This window comes from Phoenix dactylifera, chromosome 14, assembly GCF_051530095.1.
Source record: "Phoenix dactylifera cultivar Ajwa chromosome 14, Ajwa_hap1_PhDact_Kaust_v1.1, whole genome shotgun sequence".
In the NCBI taxonomy this organism is placed as follows: domain Eukaryota; kingdom Viridiplantae; phylum Streptophyta; class Magnoliopsida; order Arecales; family Arecaceae; genus Phoenix; species Phoenix dactylifera.
Window position 1 is genome coordinate 16,058,677 of NC_143203.1, and position 18,970 is coordinate 16,077,646.

General features: G+C 39.7%; 1 protein-coding gene and 1 long non-coding RNA gene across 2 annotated transcripts; one reads left to right on the forward strand and one right to left on the reverse strand.

The window, feature by feature from the left end:
- Positions 1 to 4,489: 4,489 nt before the first annotated feature.
- Positions 4,490 to 9,972, reverse strand: LOC149751368 (uncharacterized). Its single transcript, XR_016398302.1, has 3 exons — positions 7,582 to 9,972; positions 6,079 to 6,342; positions 4,490 to 4,656 (listed from the first exon to the last, which is right to left on the reverse strand). It is a non-coding gene; the product is annotated as an uncharacterized LOC149751368 (long non-coding RNA).
- A 1,139-nt stretch (positions 9,973 to 11,111) lies between these two features.
- LOC103714971 (uncharacterized) lies at positions 11,112 to 17,242 on the forward strand. Its single transcript, XM_088710390.2, has one exon. The coding sequence runs from the start codon at positions 16,124 to 16,126 to the stop codon at positions 16,808 to 16,810; it is 687 nt and encodes a 228-aa protein (XP_088566516.1). The 5' UTR covers positions 11,112 to 16,123; the 3' UTR covers positions 16,811 to 17,242.
- The last annotated feature ends 1,728 nt before the right edge of the window (positions 17,243 to 18,970 follow it).

The window sequence follows — 18,970 nt, forward strand, 5'->3', positions numbered from 1 at the left end:
CTCCTTTGTTCGTCATCTCTGGAGTCTTACTCCAGAGGGATTCCAAGTGAGTTCAACTTAAGGAGGTCCCAAATCGGCTTGGGGTGTCTCCTTTCTTGGTCAATTCCGAAGTCTTGCTCTAGAGGGATTCCAAGTGAGCTCGGCTTGAAAAGGTCCCTGGTCGGCTTGGGGTGTCTCCTTTGTTAGTCATCCATCTCTAGAGTCTTGCTTCAAAGGGATTTCGAGTGAGCTCGGCTTGAGAAGGTCCCAGGTCAGCCTAAGGTGTCTCCTTTTAGTCGGTTGCATTGCCGGACTATCGTTGATCTCAGAAGTCTTAGGTCGAGGCCTAGGTATTTTCGAGGTGTCCCGAGTCGAGTACAGTTGTTACAATTATTCGACCTGAAAGGCAAACACAACAAGATGTTTTTTATTGAAAATAAGCTCAGACTACAATGAGCCTTACTAATAATAGACGCAAAGGTTGTCAAAGTTCCAACTCTATAGGATCAGAGTGCTATCGAACTGCTCCATCTATACTCTCCCGGCAAGTCGTACAACTTCGGCTATTCCGTATGGGCCTTCCAAATTTGGGCTCAGCTTTTCAAGCTCTTCTGGTTGGGATGCTTCAATCTTTCTCAAGACGAGGTCGCCAGGTCGGAAGAGTTTGCCTTTGACCCTTGACTCAAAATATCTAGTTGCTTTCTGCTGGTACGCCTCCATGCAGATTTAAGCTTCTCTGATTTTTTCCTGCAGGTTGCGGTTTGCCTAAAGCTGATCTAAATTTGTCGAGTCATCGAAGCTTTCCACCCGAAGCGATGGAAGTATGATCTCCAATGAGATTACTGCCTCCATTCCAACGGCAAGGTTGAAAGGTGTCTCCCCGGTAGAGAACTGAGACGTTGTTCGGTATGCCCACAAGATATTGGGGAGATCTTTGGCCCACATTCTTTTTGCTCAATCTAGTCCCGCCTTTAGTTCCTGCGGTATTGTCTGATTGGTCACTTCGGCCTCTCCGTTAGACTAGGGGTGTGCCACTGAAGTAAATCGGTGGTCGATTCCGACCTTGGTGCAGAACTCTTTGAATCGGGCATTGTCAAACTCACTCTGTTATCTGTCATGATGACCCAGGGGAGTTTGAACCTGTAACTAATGGCTGACCAGATGAAGTCTTGAGCTTTTGCCTTGATAATCCAAGCCACTAGTTTGGCTTTTGCCTATTTGGTGAAGTAGTTGACTGCTACAAAAAGAAACTTGTGCGGCCCAGTTGCCATCAAAAAAGATCCGAGGATGTCGATCCCCCATTGCACGAATAGGCAAGAGGCGCTATTTGGCTTCAGTGGCACTGTTGGTCACCGTTGGATGTTTGAATAGCATTGACATCGATTACACCTCTTGATGAACTCGGTTGCATTCTTTTGCGGGGTCAGTTAGTAGTATCCCTACCGCAGGACCTTGTAGGCCAGAGATCTACCCCCTAGGTGGTTGCCTCAAATGCCCTCGTGTACATCTTGAAGCGCATAATTTACTTTGGATGGATAGAGGCACCTGAGGAGCAGAAACTAAAACGATCTCCGATATAACTTATCGTCGAGGAGGATGTAGTGGAAGGCTTGTCACTTTATTCAGCAGGCCCCAGCTCGATCTACAAGCACTTTTTCGTCCTTCAAGAAGACGACGAGAGGGACTATCCAGCTTGGCTCGATGGCGGTGTTCATCACGACCTCAGGCTTGTTGATGCTCGGTGTCTCCAGAATTTTGAGATAGGTTGCTTTGGTCAGCTCGGCAATCTCTGAGGTTGCCAATTTTGATAATAGGTCATCCCTTGCATTCTCCATCTGAGAAATTTGATATATGTCGAAGTTACAAAAGGTTGAGGTGATGTCTTTTACCTTTTGTAGATATTTGATCATCGATGGCTTCCAAGCCTCAAATTCTCCTCACACTTGGCAGACTACCAATTGTAAGTCGCTAAAAATCTTTAGTTATTGAACCTCGAGCTCCTTGAAAAGCTTGAGGTCGGTTATTAATGCTTCGTATTTGGCCTCGTTATTTGAGGGCACGAATTCAAACCGAAGAGTGTACTCTGTGATCACTCCCTTCGGGTTGGTGAGTGAGAGTCTAGCCCCGCTGCCCCCAAGCTTGATGACCCATCTACGTGTAGGATCTACGGCTGCTCTGTCGCCTTCAATTTCTTGGCGAGCTCAATTTTCCAAGGTGCTTGGGACCCCAACGGGGCTGCCATCGATTGTGTTGATGACTCCAGCAATAGGACTATTGTCAATCGGTTCTAGGGGCGGTGGATTAAAGATTGAAGCATGCGCTTTTCAGTCACGCCGAGCGTGGACGTATCAGTCCAACCGTTCACATCAGGTGAGTGCCTCAATCTCATCCTTGAGCTGGAGACACTCCTCAGTGTCATGGTCGTGGTCTCGGTGGAAGCGGCAATACTTCTTTTTGTCCCTCTTGAACGTCGAGGCCTTCATTTGCTACGAAGGGCATAGGTAGCGTCAACCCTCGATCTCCATGAAAATCTAGATCCTCGGGATAGTGAGAGGGGTGTACTTTTCGAACATCAGAGAGGAGCTTTTGACTCATCTTGAGCCCCTTTCACGCCGAGGTGAAAAACTCCTCGACTGTTTTCGCTCCTCACGCCTCCTCTTGTCTCCTCGGGGAGGTCTATTGCTAGCAAACTTGTGATGAGATGCCATAGCTTCCTCTACAATAGTATACTTGTCTACTCGCACTAACATTTCGACGAAGTTGGCTGGAAAGTGCTTCTCTAAGGAGAAAAGGAAGCGCGATGACCATAAGCCGCTCTTCATTGCCGACATTGCGACCGACTGATCTAGGTCGCGAACATCCAGAGTCGCTGCATTGAAGCAGCTGACATAGTCCCTAAGGGACTCTTTCTCCTTTTACTTAATGGCGAGCAGTGTGTTCGAACCATAGCGTCTTCTTCGGTTGAAGGTGAAGTGTGCCATGAAGAGGCGGGCAAGCTGCTCAACAAGTGGACAGATTTGGGCCGACACCCTAGGAACTAGGCCAAGCCACCTTGCGAAGGGTTGTGGGGAAGGCCTTACAAAGTGCGGCATCGGTGGCACTGTGCAGCATCATAAGAGCATTGAAGCTATCTAGGTAATCTAAAGGATCTGAGGTGTCGTCGTACATCTCTACCTGACAATTTTGAATCGAGGTGAGATCAGTTCCTCCATGATCTGCCTGGTAATGGAGGGCTTCGAAGAGAAGTTGAGCTTGTTACTCACCCTTGGAGCCTGTCCCTTGGGGGCTGAATCTGTTAGCCCATCTCCTCAATTCTCCTATCGAGGTCGACATCCCACTAGGGTGGAGGCTCCGCATGGCGAGGAGGCGAGCTGCTCGAAATGGGGTCTTTGCTAGAATGGGGGTTTGGAGTGCGTTGTTTCCCATCCCGACCAAGACTCCTCTGCTGAGTTTGTTGACTCTAGTGAGGCTGCTTCGAGTCTCAACCTCGAGAGCGGTGGTTAACCAAGTGCATGTAGTGTGCCGGAGATTGAAAGTGGTGCCTAGGCTGACTGGATTCTGTGTGGACCGGTTTTGGTCATGCCGCCACTTGCTGCAAGCCCTATACCACTGCCATCAGCGCCTATACCTATTCAATGATCAGGTTAAAGTGCTCATTGCCCACAAGCGCGGAGGGTTGTTTCAGTGGAGCAGGTTCCAGGCTCTGCAATGACCCTTGGATGGTCGAAGCACGGTGTTGCGAAGCATGCGATGCACCACGGGCTCTTAGTGACCTCATGTTGGTGGTTTCTCCCTTCGATCAATATCGATATAGCAGGGGTGGGACCCTTTCTCTAGCACCAATATGTTACTGCTGAATCCTGGACCAAGGTCGAAGCGCAGCTCGGCTAACTTTGAGGTTAGTGGGGACCGACCTGAACTAGCTAACCAAGGTCTAGAAAAGCTGGTCTCCTTTGGATTGGCCCACAAGAAGTCTACTTGTCGAAGAGTTTCCGGCAGAGAATCCTCTGATGCCTAAGTCAGAATAGAGTGGCAATAATGTGAAAGGAAAGTATCATATTGTGTTATTCTTGCATACTTGAGATTTTCCAAATCACCCTTTTATATAAGAGAGTCGATTTTATCATTATCTGGGTCGGCGTGGTGTGCACCAGTCTCCAGGTAACGGCCGGTAGTACGGCTAGGATTTGGGTGGCATATAATACCGTTGCGCATCGAATATAAAGCTGCCATTATGGCCAATTGCCCAGACTGTCTGTTCTTGTCGGCATGTGTTGATTGGTCCTTTGGTCGGTGGCAAAGTTGTTCACTTCGATCGATTGGCTCCTCGGTCGAATTGCTCCTCGTCTAAGGCCCAAGTTGCCTACCTCAATTTGTACTGAGGTAGTCGAGATCGGTTTGGTCCAAGATTGAGGTGTCCAATATTTCCTCCATCAATCATTATAGAAAAATCTAGGTTTGTCCATTAACAAGAAAGAGAACAGTTCCAAAAAATTAAAACCCTCAGTGATGAAATATATATGTTCCCAGACTCCCTCTGTTTACTGTCTGAATGTGAAATATATGTGAAACGGAGATACAGTGAGGAAAAAATCAGGAGAATCATTTGATGTGTAAACTTGCCTCAAGATCATGACCATTGCAATGACATGGTATTCCTGCATGCATTCGGCAGTACTGCAAGTAGATCTTTGTTCCATTAGAACCTGCTTTGTTCCAATATTCTTTTCAAATATGAAGAAAAAAAATATTTGAAACAGAATTGTGTCATGAGTATGAATACTATTTATATGCAAGGGTTTTGCATATGAACTCTTAAAGTGGTTCAAGAGCTGTAATTAGAGAAGCAGCTTCTGGATTGTTGAAATGATGGAAATGGTGCAAGATGGGGGCAAGAGCCAAACATACACATCCCATCACATTATGACATGAAAATCACTATACATATTGGTCATGCGAAATATAGTTATAATCGCGCAAATCAAATTTCTAAAACTTCTCTCCAACTCAAAAGCATAAAGAAATGCTTGCTAAATTGTTCTCTATAGTGGGAGGTAGAATGAGTCCTCATGAAGGTCTTGATTTGTGATATACTAGCAAACCTGGTTATTTGGTACTTGGATAGCATTTTTGTGACCATAATAGAGAGGATTAGGTGAATCTATTATGCGAAAGTCAGAATCAAGGTGTCAAAGAGGATTGATGGTAAAGAATGTGAAGCAAAAGTTGAATTAAAGGTGTTAAAGTCAAATAATCTGTGCAGCAACATGGGTCATCACATAATTGCTGCAATCACAATGCCTAGTTAAGAATAGCCATGGGTGTGATCCCATCTTACACAAGAAGGATTTGAAGCTATTGTAATGGGACAAGGAAATTGTCTTGTAATTCTCATGCCATGCAACTTAAAAAGGCAAGCATTGGAATGTTGCAGTAACCCAAAAATGTGCACTTGCAGAAGGCCATGGCCCCTCACATATCATATGAAATAAGTATACAAATATATAGTCATCTGTAAGATACAAAATATGGATAACACCACTTTATATACAGCCCAAATTTTCAGAGAAATACATACTGTATGTGATAAGCTAACAGTTCCAAAATAATATAAGATCTATCATAGGGGTCGACAATTCTTATTCTATATAAGAGAATATCATATTCTTTTCCTCAGATAAACTTCCTTGAAGCATAAAAAGGTAAATAATATCATTTTTTAAGAAATATCATTGAGCTTCGTATGATGCTACCAATAATCTATCTAACAAAAGGCATTTAATATTGAAGCATGCTTAAGTAGCGAAAAGCTATCAAAATAACTACGAAATATTCATAACTGAGTTGGATGGTACTATTAGATGAACAATTATCCTGGAAGTGATGTAGGACAGTCTTGTAATAGAGCAGGAAATGCTCTCCTCTACCAATATCTTCATCTCTTTCTAATTGATAATAGGAGCTTGGCCTCGATGAATCATCTTATCTTCTATACACTTATTGGGACCCATTAAAGCTAAATTAAACAAAAAACGGAAGAAAAAAATAGCAAATTGAAAACTAAAAGCAAATCCAAAATGAATCCCTAAGACAGGCTACCTTGTGATATTTGTCTCCATCATTCACTTCTTCTGTGCAAGAACTAATTGCCTCGAGTTTCATTGACAAACCAACTGATGATTAAGTTGGTCATGAATGCCCCACATTGGATGTCACAAGATGCTCCAAATAGAACTTGAACTGCAGCTGACATGTGATCCCATCAAAAAAAAAAAAAATGATTGTTCTTCAGTCAAATAAATCATGATTTGCGTTGAATCAGCCCTCCTTCCATCAATTAGTTTCGTCCACCATGATATCATCCTGAAGGATATAAAAATTATCAGCATATGTTTCATTTCAGGCAGCAGTATCTTCAAACTTTGGTGGATGCTATGTGTCAACTTGTTGTTTTCAATTGATGCATAAAAGTCCCCTACATGACTCACATATTTAAAGAAACAAAAGACCCTAAGAACCCATTTTCTAACTCCCAAAAATACCCCTCGTAATGCATCACTTACTGTTCATGGTTTCTATCATGAACAGTAATCATTACAGTAATTGTACTACCACTGACCTATTTCAACTGATATGGCTTATATTATTAATTCATGCCATCTCACCACTTCATCTAATTATCCAGTGGGCTTTGAGATAATTTAATCTCAGCATACATTCAATAAGACCCATAAAAGTTTAACTTAAATAAAAAAAAGGAAAAATACAGCAAACTGAAAACTAAAACTAAACCCAAGAGAAATCCTTAAGTCATGCTGCCTTCTGATCTTGGTCTCCATCACAAAATCATCCTATGCTGAAGTATAGAAAGAAATATGGTTAAGTCACCCTATGTTCATGTTCATGCTCATTATGAAAATGTTATAAACTCTATAAAATATAGACTAATATTCCTATAGCCATTACTGTTATCATCCAAGCAAATTGGCATCAGCTATGGAACAAAAGTTTAAGCCAAGATTTGTTGGAAGGACTAAGCGGACTTTTATGACCAACTGTCAACCTGATTTCAACCCTCTACATGTTATGAACTAGTTCTTGATTTCTGGCCATGGCAACTTGAGTTAAAAGAGGAGCCTACCAAACCGACATGGTATCCCTGCATGCATTAGATTATTTTTAAATTAATTAACTAATTTCAGAATCCAAAAGAATTGATTAATTAGAAAAGGAATGGTGCCTTTGATTGTTCGATTGTTCTTTAAATTTGTGAAAACAAAAATCATGTCGTAATATAGTTGATATGAGCAATATCTTTGCTTAGAAGTTCATGAATGGGCTCATTAAGTTAGTTTAAATACTGTAACCTGAGAAGCAAGTGTTGTTGCAAGGATGCACCAACACCATCTTGTGGCAATGGCCAAAATATACATAGGTCCTCCCTTATGTGATGTGAAATATATTATACATAGTTGTGTGAATGTAAAAGAAAGGAATAAAACAATACTGTTGAGAATCATATTGCTTTGTTAATAAAGACCAAGGATCATGCTACTCTATTAAATGAACAATTCTGTTGGGAATCAAAGACCAAGGATTTACTTTATCAAAAGTGGCACGTAGAATGGGCCATTTTGAAGAAGTCTGCAGGTGCTCCATGGCAATATATTAAGAAGGCTGAAAGAGTCAAATTAATAACATATGAAGTATAAAACCTACCACTAAATTATGTGGTAGAAGAGAATTACTGAGTCAAGAAATAAAGGCTGATTGGTACGCTTGTATAGCTCAGACTCCCATTTTTCTCCACTTTCATGACACCACTAGTGATCCAGCCTACAATGATCCAATTTGAGTCATAAAAGATTTCTGAATACTTGCTTCTGGGAGTACCTAGCCGTTGAGAAACAGGCCACAGGATCTGGGAAACATGCTTTAGGAAAAAAAAAAATAGGAAAAAGGGATAACTAATTGAAATGTTGAAGGTGAATTATGATAATAAATATCGTTATATGCAATTAACTTAGCAATATCATTATATGCGATTAACTGATCATAAAATGCATAGAATTCCACTGCATCTTTTGCTTTAACTTAGCAATATTTTTACAATGGACATAAACTACCTTCGGAAAGGAAAAGGAGCTGATCTTAGGCCCGTGCAGTTGTAGCTCTTTCTATAGGCTAATATTGTGGCATAAGTCTGCATGCACTTTTGTGGAGGTACCATTATAATTCATATATTTCATGAGCATTTTTTCTTGCTCTTTAGATATTATTCTATTTATATAAACTAACGAGCTTTTAAAAAATAAACTCTTATGCAATTTCAAAATTAGTTTTAAGTATTTGCCTTTGAAGTATCACCTCCATCCTAAAGTTAAAACCATCAGATTGATTTTATCAACCAGTATTATATTTTATTCCTGGAATCACAGGTTAGTCCTCAGCACCATATAGAAATAAGCAAGTTGCAATGAGTAGCAACACATCATGCTGATGTCCAATAATAAATTGAAGATACCTATACTTTATATTGCCGCAATGGTTGACACATGGTGTAGAGCAAGCTTGTAGTTAGCCATTAGATTTTCACCCTGAATGAATGGGAGATGACATTCTAGCTACTCATAATTAGAGGCATCTATTATCTTATGCATTTAAGCCTGGAGTTGGCGGCCTAACATAAGTTAAGAAAGTCCCTGAAAGAAAGATCATAGCGCAGGTCTTAGATCTTGCTGATGTTTAAACCAGAATTCATTAGACTAATCTAAAGTAAATGTATCCATGGGAATCAGAAAATAAAATATCTAACAATAATTGAGAAGGAAAATCAAACATCCTCAGTGTTAATCCCATATGAGCAGTAACATATGATACCATTCAATCCGCAACTCTATTAGATTCCCTAAAAACATGTCTTACTTCAAAAGACTGAAGATATGCACTCAAACTTGAACAATCCTGCCTCAACAGGATGAGAAAGGTTCAAAGTTAGCAATAGCTACCGTCCTGAGGTGAACGGGCATCACCAGCAAACTAGATCCAAATACCTATTTTATGTTTTTTTCTGAAAAAAAAAAATCTAAATTGAATACAAAACAGCTCAACACAACAATATCTTTGTTGTGGTTGAGCACCAACATTTCTTCAACAACTTCTAAATTGCACCCAGCTATTCTGTAATCATGCCTTCTGGATTTTGCAGCAAACAACATCAATCATGGATGTCTGCATTATAAGTGCTTTAGAAAGGAAATTTTTTTGGGACACCCATTAGTGCACACAAAAAAGTTTCTCAAGCTAACCTAATGCTATCTTGGCAACTCTGGATTCCACCACACCTTTATATCTCACTAATTCTAACAAATCACACATCAATCCCCTCATGCCACATAGCAAAAGAAATTTTTCTTCTGTGCAGAATTGGTGTTCCATAGTGTTATTTGTGAATTGGCAACAACAATCTTGGGAATTGCTTGGATGACAACCAATTTTTTTGTCTGATATAATTGAAACCGATCTTCATCCACACAGACCAACCCAGATTGATCAAAATAGTTTATAGATAGGGGTGTCACAAAGCCCCAAAATAGTTTTTGACCATGACCACAAGTTGGTAGAGATACGGAGAAGGTGTGCGTGCATGTTTAAGACTTCCGAGACTTATTCTGGGTTGGTATAGCCGGTATCGACATGATACAAGATTAGTCGGAATAAAGTTGAAGTAGGGATAACTGCGTTTCTAGAGACTAGGGAGTTGCTGATTCTCATTTATCGCTGGTTTGACCAAAATATCGTGGATTAGTGATTCCATCCTTTTTTTTATGGCTTTTTAGTGTTTGGAGTTTGGAAACGGGATAAAATTAAAGAAATGCCGCATTATACTATAGCTGACGGCAAGATGAATATGTTTGGCTTGGGATGAAAAGAAAAAATTGCACTCTGCTTTGTGAATACTTTTTATTAATTAAACAATCTTTTATCATTTCAAAAATGACAAAATCCTAGGATAACCCTCGATCCTATAGGATTCCAGGAGTCGTTCGTCCTAGAGCGATCGATAAAGGAGTATGGGTTCAATCACGAGATAGGATTTGGTCTTGCTTTCTTTTTTTTTTCTCTCAGATCGATGTATCGTACATAATAGGTATCAATATATTTAAAAAAAATAAAAAAATAACAAATTTTGAAATGCACTAAATAATCTTCTCTCCCAGCTAAAGGGTTTTTTCAGAATAATCAGCTATATAAGAGGCTACTCAATATGCTGCTCCGTTGGCCTCTCGGTAGATTTGATCTTGCCTCAATAACAAGATTTTCACAATTTCTAGCAGCATGAGAAATACACAAGGAATAAAAGAAATAAAGATAACAATAACATAAGAGAAACTTCCAATGAAGTTGATTATAATATGAAGAGGTATTTGAATACATACAAGGTTATGCAGGATTGAATACTTCGTCATGCTAGAGAACTAGGATACAAAGAGTTAATGGATGCTTCTATGGAAGACTCCATGCAAATATAGGGTAATTGCATTAAGATGTCGATGATCCCCCACCTACGAACATGAACTCGTTCTTCTATACTTGATAATCATAAGAAAACAACCTCGAACAATTATGCCATCTTCATCATATTGAAGTGCCACAGCGTAGATGTCGAAAAGTTGGCTAACATAAAAAATAGTCTTCCAGTTGGCTCAACTGCAGCCGGTTCTTGGAACCAACTCGATACTCGCGTGCTTATGATCAGTTCTCAAAACTACTTCAAGATTCACATGCTTAAAATCGGTTCTTAGAACTGAATTCCTGCAAATTTGGTTCTCAACCGATGCAAACTTGGTTGAGCCAATACCCAATTCTGCTTTATAGCTAAATTCCTGCCATCATTTTATCACATAACTACAAACTAAAATTCTAGAGTAAATACCACTTATCCCGGGGCTGACCAAACTCTTAAGAGATCAACAATTTCAGGATCAAAATATCATGTTTCTCATTTATTTCCGGTCAGGAGAGCTAACTCAGGAGCAGCCCAATGTATTTGGGGGCCTAAGGCCATTTTGTCTTTGAGGTCTTTTCTACAGTGAGCCGACCTAAGGCAAACTTACAGAAGAGCCTTTTTTTTTTTTCATTTTGTCTTTGAAGTCTTTCCTGTGATAAGTTTTTTTGGGGATGGGGCCTTAGGCGACTGCCTCAGCTGCCGCCGCTAACTCTGCTATCCCACTTCTTATCCTATTCTCCAAATAGGTATCCAAGTAACCGAGGGATAACTCTCTTATTCCGGATGCTATCATACTTCCAGACTAGGTCTACGAGTATGACAACCTTAGCTATCCGGTTGCTCCTCCTGCCCGCTAATCAAGCACACGGGTGGAAAGGTCAAGAACCGAGTGGGATCCACCCCAACCAAAACCCCCTAACTAAAGCCATGCCTTTTAAATATTTTAATAATCCTCTCTGCCTTAGCCTCGAATACTACATATTAAAATATATTTTTAGATATAATAATAAATTCTCGGTCATAGCTTTGACTCTTATCCCTCCTTCTCCCATCATCCCCGACGTCATCGCCTCGTCGGGTTTCGGTGCGGCGGGCCCCACGGCCGGCGCCGTGCGGGAGACTCAAGCAGCGCCGTCTTCCGCGAACCGCCCCTTCCCCTCTCCCTGCCCCTCGGCACCAAGTTAGTTAAACCGCTTCCATGGATAAGACGAATCGGTTGGCATCATTTTTCGAGCGATGCACGCAAATTAAAGCATTATCGTGGGTCGGCCGTGGGATGAATAGAATGGTGGCGTGTTCGAGTGTGGAATTGGGTATACGTGCACTTGAAATATGTGGAGGAGATTCGGTTTGGAACTTTGGAGCATGTGCGCGTTTAGGTCAGGTATCAAGCTGATTAGGTTGCGGACTTTGACCGGACCTTCCACTGGAAAGGGACGGGATGGGCTAAGCTTGTTGCAGTGGGAAAAGGCTGTTGACTCTTCTTAGCGAAGGATCCATGCAAATTTGGACATGCATGTATACTTTTTGAGGAACAAAAGTTAGCCATCAAGGTGATAGCACAGTTAAAAAAAAAATTTATTTTCATCAGCGCGGTTTAGATTCGAAATGCATGGAGCGCTATTCGGTCCAACTGGCACTAAGAGCAAAAAAAAATTCTACCTATATCAAACATTATTTGGTAGAAGGAGGGCTCAGTAAAGACTGCTATGCGGGTGAGGTTTTCTCTCTCCCCTCCTATTATTCACCAGAGAAAAAAGGAACAAAAGTTATATGAGGCCGGCTCCGGAAGAAGAAATATGCAATAATTTTTTTAGTTTGCCATTTTTTTAGTGTTTATTTCAAAAAAAAATCTAAAAATTAAAGATTTTTTTTTACTAATAGAGTTAATAGTTCAGTCCTGTGATTAAAAAAATTTATAGCATCCTCTTTTTTTCTTATTTTTAGAATATACTTTTTATCGCTATACACTAGATGATTTAGATAATACACACCAAGCAAATTACTTATTTAATAAATTAATATATTTTGGAGAGAGAGAGAGAGAGATCATCTATCTTTTAGCTTGTTTTTCATCGAGTTACATCACAAGTATAGAAGCATGTTGAAGAACTCTTTCGGTTGGTAGCCGAACTTGAGGGGGAAAAGAAAAAGAAGAAGAAAAGGATAAGGAGAGGTAGACGGTGATTGACTCGTTTAGATTTTCAAACATGACTTAACATACAAGCCAACCTCCAAAATATATTCAAGTTATCCTTTTAGGAATCCTTGCAATTAAGAAAATGCCTTATATTGATCAAATCAATTACAACCCTATTTTATGGCGATCTTCCTTGTTCCATGAGGTACTGCATTGTTTGGGAACTAATCATGCTAAAACTGCTACAGTATAAATTCAAAGTAGACTTTACTTGATGCAATTGGTCCTCATGAATCATCAGGTTGTATTAGTGACCAAGCCTTAAATATTTTATGATTTTGGATGTTGCTGCCAAAGCTGATCTGTCTTTTTAACATTAAGGATGATATAATGTTGGACATGCTTTTCAAACATTGATGTGGAATAAAGAAGCTCAAGCCTTGAGGTTCATTCCCTTATTGTTTCTTGAGAATAATGCATGCCAAAATCAGCATAGGGTGGGGCAGGTATCTTAGGTAGCTCAACTCTATTGACACCAAATGATAAGATGAATGTGTAGTGGTACTTGAGTTATCAAGTAGCTTTGCAGTGCTAGTCTTAGGAGGATATGTTGTGATTATCTTCATGCTGTGAAACAAATAACTTTTGACAAATATAGTGAGAATTATCATAATTACAAACTATTTAATTCAGAAAGTGTTAATAACCAAGGAGATTATGATGAGAGAATGCCACTGTCATCATTTCAACAGTAGCAGTATAACATTTTGTAGCTTGTAAAAAAGATTCATGGTCTATTGACATGCATGTAGTTATGTATTCTTCAAAAGGGGCAAAAAGAAAGTAAAGATGCAACTTACCTGTAGTATTGGATTTTGACCATACTCTCAGAAATCCACTACCAAGTGGACTTCCTTTTCCCTTCCAGATTTAAACGTGTCTGTATTTTATCTTCTCTGGTAAAATAATAGTTGAGATGTTCTCATAAAAAGAATGAATCACGATAAGAAAACATTTGGCATTATTTTCTCACATCAACATTTTGCAATCAATTTAAATAAATCTTGCATAAGGCTGTTCCTTCCATACAAAATGGCCATTTAAAGGTAAACTTTTTTTTGCTGAAAATACAAATTCCAGGGCATTTGTGCAATACTTAAAATGCATTTACTGTGTTGTATGAAGTGAGAGTCACAAATGTATGTGCCATCAACTCAATGCCCCCTAACTTGTCATATATTTCTGGTGACTTCTTGGGTTTTTCTTATTGCATGCATTCACTATAATTTGTAAGAAGAACCAAAAAAACTAGATAACAAGCCATCCCAATAATTAAGAAGAGAATCATTTAGCTCATTGAAATGCATCTTAGTTTCTATCCCAATTCAAAACAAGTGTGTGTAGCCTATGTATGCATAAGTTATGAAACATGAAGAAGGACATTTCATGGTGCTTCCTCAATGTTTTTCCATGAAAAGTGAATTTTAAAGGAGAAAGAATCTATTGAAAAAGTAATTTTTGATGGTTTATATTATTGCATAACAAGAGAGAAGTGAAGAAGGGAGAAGGTAAGTTTAGGATAAAAAAGAGGTTGGCTTCAATTTATATTAATTATGTTGCAATAGGTAGAGAGAATAAAGAAACAAGAAGAAAAAAAGAGAAGAACAAGAGAAGAACAAGATCATGCAATACTTTTGTGCTTCAGTTTATTAACCTACATCCACGGGCAGAGACAATACAAAAGCTTCACCATAAAATAAAAAAAAAGAAATAGAGACTACAGAGCACAAAATTATTTCACAAAGTCTAGCCCCTAATAACCCGATCTCTTAGACAATCAATTGCACTCTTTTCTTGAGGTTACAAGAGATATATAGAGAGAGAGTAACTCGATTTAGACTCGAACGGGTATTCCTAGAATAATCGGGTTAGGCTAATATAAACTGGTGTTTTAAGTCGATGTGGACTTGAACTGATATCCAAAGTTAACTTTCTAAAAGTGATGTAGACTCAATCTTTCAAAACTTGTAAACTTAAGACATACTTAACAAATTGTTCGATAGTTTGAAATTGTTGATAATGATTTATATGATAGGCATCTACTTCAATATATACGAGGATAAGAAGATCCTTCAGTATAACAAAATTCACATTAGCATAACAAAATTCATAGAAGATTTTGCATAAACTGGTATAATGAAAGGGATATAAAGATTCCTATATTGCCAGTTATATTTGGTTCCAAAGGGGGTAAGTACTTTGAGTTATATCATATCAAATGAAGTAGAGAAGAAAAAACACCGAGTAAAAAGAAAAACTTATTAGTCACAAATGAATTATATCTACCATGCTTCATTTACGCTAATAAAAAAGACGTGGAAATCCTACATATCTCTTAGCCTCTTTGTTAGATAAACTCATTTGTTTTTCTCATGATATACTGTAATCTTAGCAAGGATCTTTAGACGTCCTATGGTTTACAACATCTCGTATGAGGTTTTTCTTTGGAGAAAAAAAAAAATCAAATATGTGGATAAGAGAACCTTTGCTTCATCAGATGAATTGGATTTTCCAACTACACCTTATGCCCAGAATATCACAATTTATTTGAAAGGTAAATTGTGGTAATCTCAAAAATCCTAGAGATTGGAGGCCTATCAACCTCTTTAATCCATCCTACAATTTTTTCCTCTGCTTGTCATCCTAGCCAAACAGAAATTGAACTCTATCTTCTACTCACACATATAAGACTTGAGCTCCGAAGTCCAACCCTCCATGATTCACCAAATGAAAACTCAGGCAACTCAACTTCCGATCCTCCGGTTGGCGGTGATTTGATGATGGAGATCTGCCGAACAAAAATTTAACCCTCAATTCCTTGTTTTGCTAACAATAGAATTTTCAGTAGTCTTTCTTTTGTGTATAGAAACAAAATACAAGTATATGTGAAATTAAAGCAAAGTTAAATAAAACATGGCTAAGTGGCCATTTTCTCTTAAAAAGGTAGAAAGTAAATCATGACTGATATCTAATTGTTGAATCCAAGTCAAAAAAAATGCTTCCATCTCTGATGCTGTTGAAGTGTAGATCAGCAGCATGGAATAACATTTTGTACCATTAAAGAAGTTGGATAGAGAGAGAGGGTTAGAATTTAGACTATTAGTTAAGCCAAGCCAACACCACATCCCCATTCACACAGGTCAGTCACCAACCCATGACATAACCACTCAGAAACCGCCACGTCACAGAAATTGATCAACGAAGCTTCCTCGAACCTAAGCTCCTACGAGAAGGTCACGCCAAGCCCACGCATGGGGAATCTCAAAATCCCACGCGGCATCCCCGCAGCCCCTTGATCCGAACCCTCTAAAAGCCCGACGGCCAAGATTTCATCTAGGATCATCATCTTTGACAGCAGCCCATGGTCATCCTCTCTCTATATATATACCCGGCCGGCCTCTGCTTCTTCTCCCCCTCCACCATTCCACCCATCCATGGACGTCAGCGACACGAGCTCAAGCCTGGCCGAGTGGGCTCAGCTCTACCAGCACGGCCTCGGACCGCACCCGGCGGCCACGCCGGCCGTTTCCGGCGGCGTGTCGGTCGGAGCCGACTCGACGGTGGTCACCACGACATCGAGCCCGGCTATCACCGGATCGAGCAGCAGCCCGGCTTCGCACCCGGCCATCGAGGGCCGGGTGGGGAAGTCTGCCCGCCGGCGATCCAGGGCCTCCAGAAGGGCTCCCACCACCCTTCTCAACACCGACACCACCAATTTCCGGGCAATGGTGCAGCAATTCACCGGCATCCCCTCAGCAACGTATTCCTCAAACTATCAACCCGGCAACGGACCGATGACAAGTTTTGGGCTTGGTTTCAACGATCCTATTCGTCAGGCAGCCACCGTGATGCCTTTTGGACACCTCCAGCATCAATTCCAAGGGCAAGCTTTGCAGCACCAACCGCAGGGCCAGCAACAGCAACAGCAACAGCAAATATACGATGGTAGTATGTTTACGGTAGGCAATCATGAAAGGAATGATGGTGTTTTTCTTCAAGGGTTGAGCAACCCAAGGGCTAACTTGGAGGTGACGGATGGCTTTTTCTTGGAGACTATTTCCAGCCAAATGATGCCAAGGCCAGCCTCCACTGACAGCAGGACCCATGGATTCTTTTCATGAGGAAAAGTTACTTGGGAGAGGTTACCTTTTGCTTTTGTAAGAGAGGAGAGGAGGAGGAGGGGGAGGGAGGGAGAGAGAGAAGCATATTGACCCATGTAAATATTATTATGATATAATATTATATCTCTTGCGGTAAATGGAGTCTTTCTGGGATGTGTTTTTTCAAATTGTTGGAAGGAGACCTCACTGTCGTAGAGTTGTTTCCAAAGGGGCCAAACATTTGTCCTTCCAAAACGTGCTTGCCGGGATGGAGTGGAGAAGGGGACATGGATGGAGACTTTGGTGGAGTCCACCTGGGTGGCACTCCCGATGCTACGGTCAACTTGCACGCTGGTTAATGCTTCGTTTGAATTAGTCCTTGGATTTGATGAGACAAATTGTTGTTTTTCTTTTCCGTAAAGAGATAGGAACCCTCTTTAAAGTTTAAAGTCATGCACCGAATTTGTCATCTTCTAGGAACCCAAATATTGGTACACGTTTAGCTCATAATCAATATAGATTAGAAGACTTGAATAAATATGAATCTGGAGAAGATGTTCTAGTTTAAATAGAAGGTATAAGTGGACCCATGCAAGAATATGTTTAGACCTACATCAGATATACGATTGGTAGATTCTATGTACTTTTACAAAATTTAGAAATATAAATAATATTTTCTAATTAGTCTTTTTGGATGAGGGCGTACTGTATTTGTAGTAGACTAGTTACATATAGCTTTTTAAATGGCTTAAAAAAATATTGGAGTCACATTTGTCCCAACACATGTTTTGGACTTTTTAGTTATGTAATTTATCCAGATTCGCAATGCTATGTAGCACTTTGATAACCGCTATCAAAGGATGGATGGCTACCGATAGTGCCCCATCATATATGATATATAAGATCGTTTTATTTGATAGCCATCTATCTTTGAATAACAAGTGTAATCCATGCACTGCAGGGATCTGTGACCATGCAAATTTGCCTGCTTGGGAGCAGCAGAAATTTACCCCGTAAAGAGAGCCATGAGCAAGTTTTCCAATGGCCGGCATTCAACGGGGTATATTGGTCAAAGCATGTGTTCAAAAAAGTGAAGGTGAGGTGGTTACCATCGCAGCTCACTCCGAAAGTCCCACAAATGTCCATAAATTAGCGTTTGTTGAATTGGCGGAGCGTTCTTCCTTTCAAGCCATGAGATCACCAGTTCAAACATCTTCTTTGAATGGATTCCATTTATACAATAACATAATGGCACGAATAGGCTTGTCAGTCCGCGTCAAGTCTGAGTTGAAGTGCAGTCCAATGCCATTTGATTGGGTTCAGGTCCAATCTTGTCCCAAAGAGAGAGAGAGAGAGAGAGAGAGAGAGAGAGAGAGAGAATTCTGGGTTCGTATTGTGATTTATCATTCTTGTCTTCTCGATCTTGTTTTCCCTAAAAAAAAACTTATCCATGATTCTTGTTTTGGGAATTTCCCTCTAGTGCATTTCCATTTTGCCAAGAAGAAAACTCTCGAGATTTTTCTTGGAACCCCAATCTTAGGATCCTAGAGAATGTTCGATTTTACTCGCCTACATGAAATAGATGTTTTGTCTAAATTAAGTTTATGTGGTTTTTGAAGATTCAAATGGTGTTCTATAGAACTTTGTTGGAATAGTCATAAATCCTGAGCTTAGAGGTTCATAAGTTAGATGTGCCCAACGGAAAGGATCAACATAACATAATATAATTGTTCTCGAAAAACATTAACAAATATAATAAAATATCCATAGAGTTTGATTGTCTACAGTATATAAGAAAGGAATCAAGCGAAAAGATGTTGAATTCTTTATTGGATAATCTGATCACGGTGAAAGAAGTAAATATCTTAACTCACTTAACTAGAATTTCTTTAAAAAATTTAGAAAAAGTAGAAAAAAATTAGGAAAGTAAACTTTAGGTTCTTTTTTTCTTTCATTAATGAATAACAAACATATAGTCTCTATCTATGCTAGTGAGTTTCATCGTTACATAATTCAAACTGAATTCCTATTTTAGTTGAAAAAAGATGTAACTTTCTCTAAACAGACAAGACTAGTAAAAATAATTATGAAAATCTAAAATTCTATAGGAGGCAGATCTTGCCCCATACATTGATTTTATTTTCAATCACTCCTAATTCTTTCGAATCAGAAGATATGTCT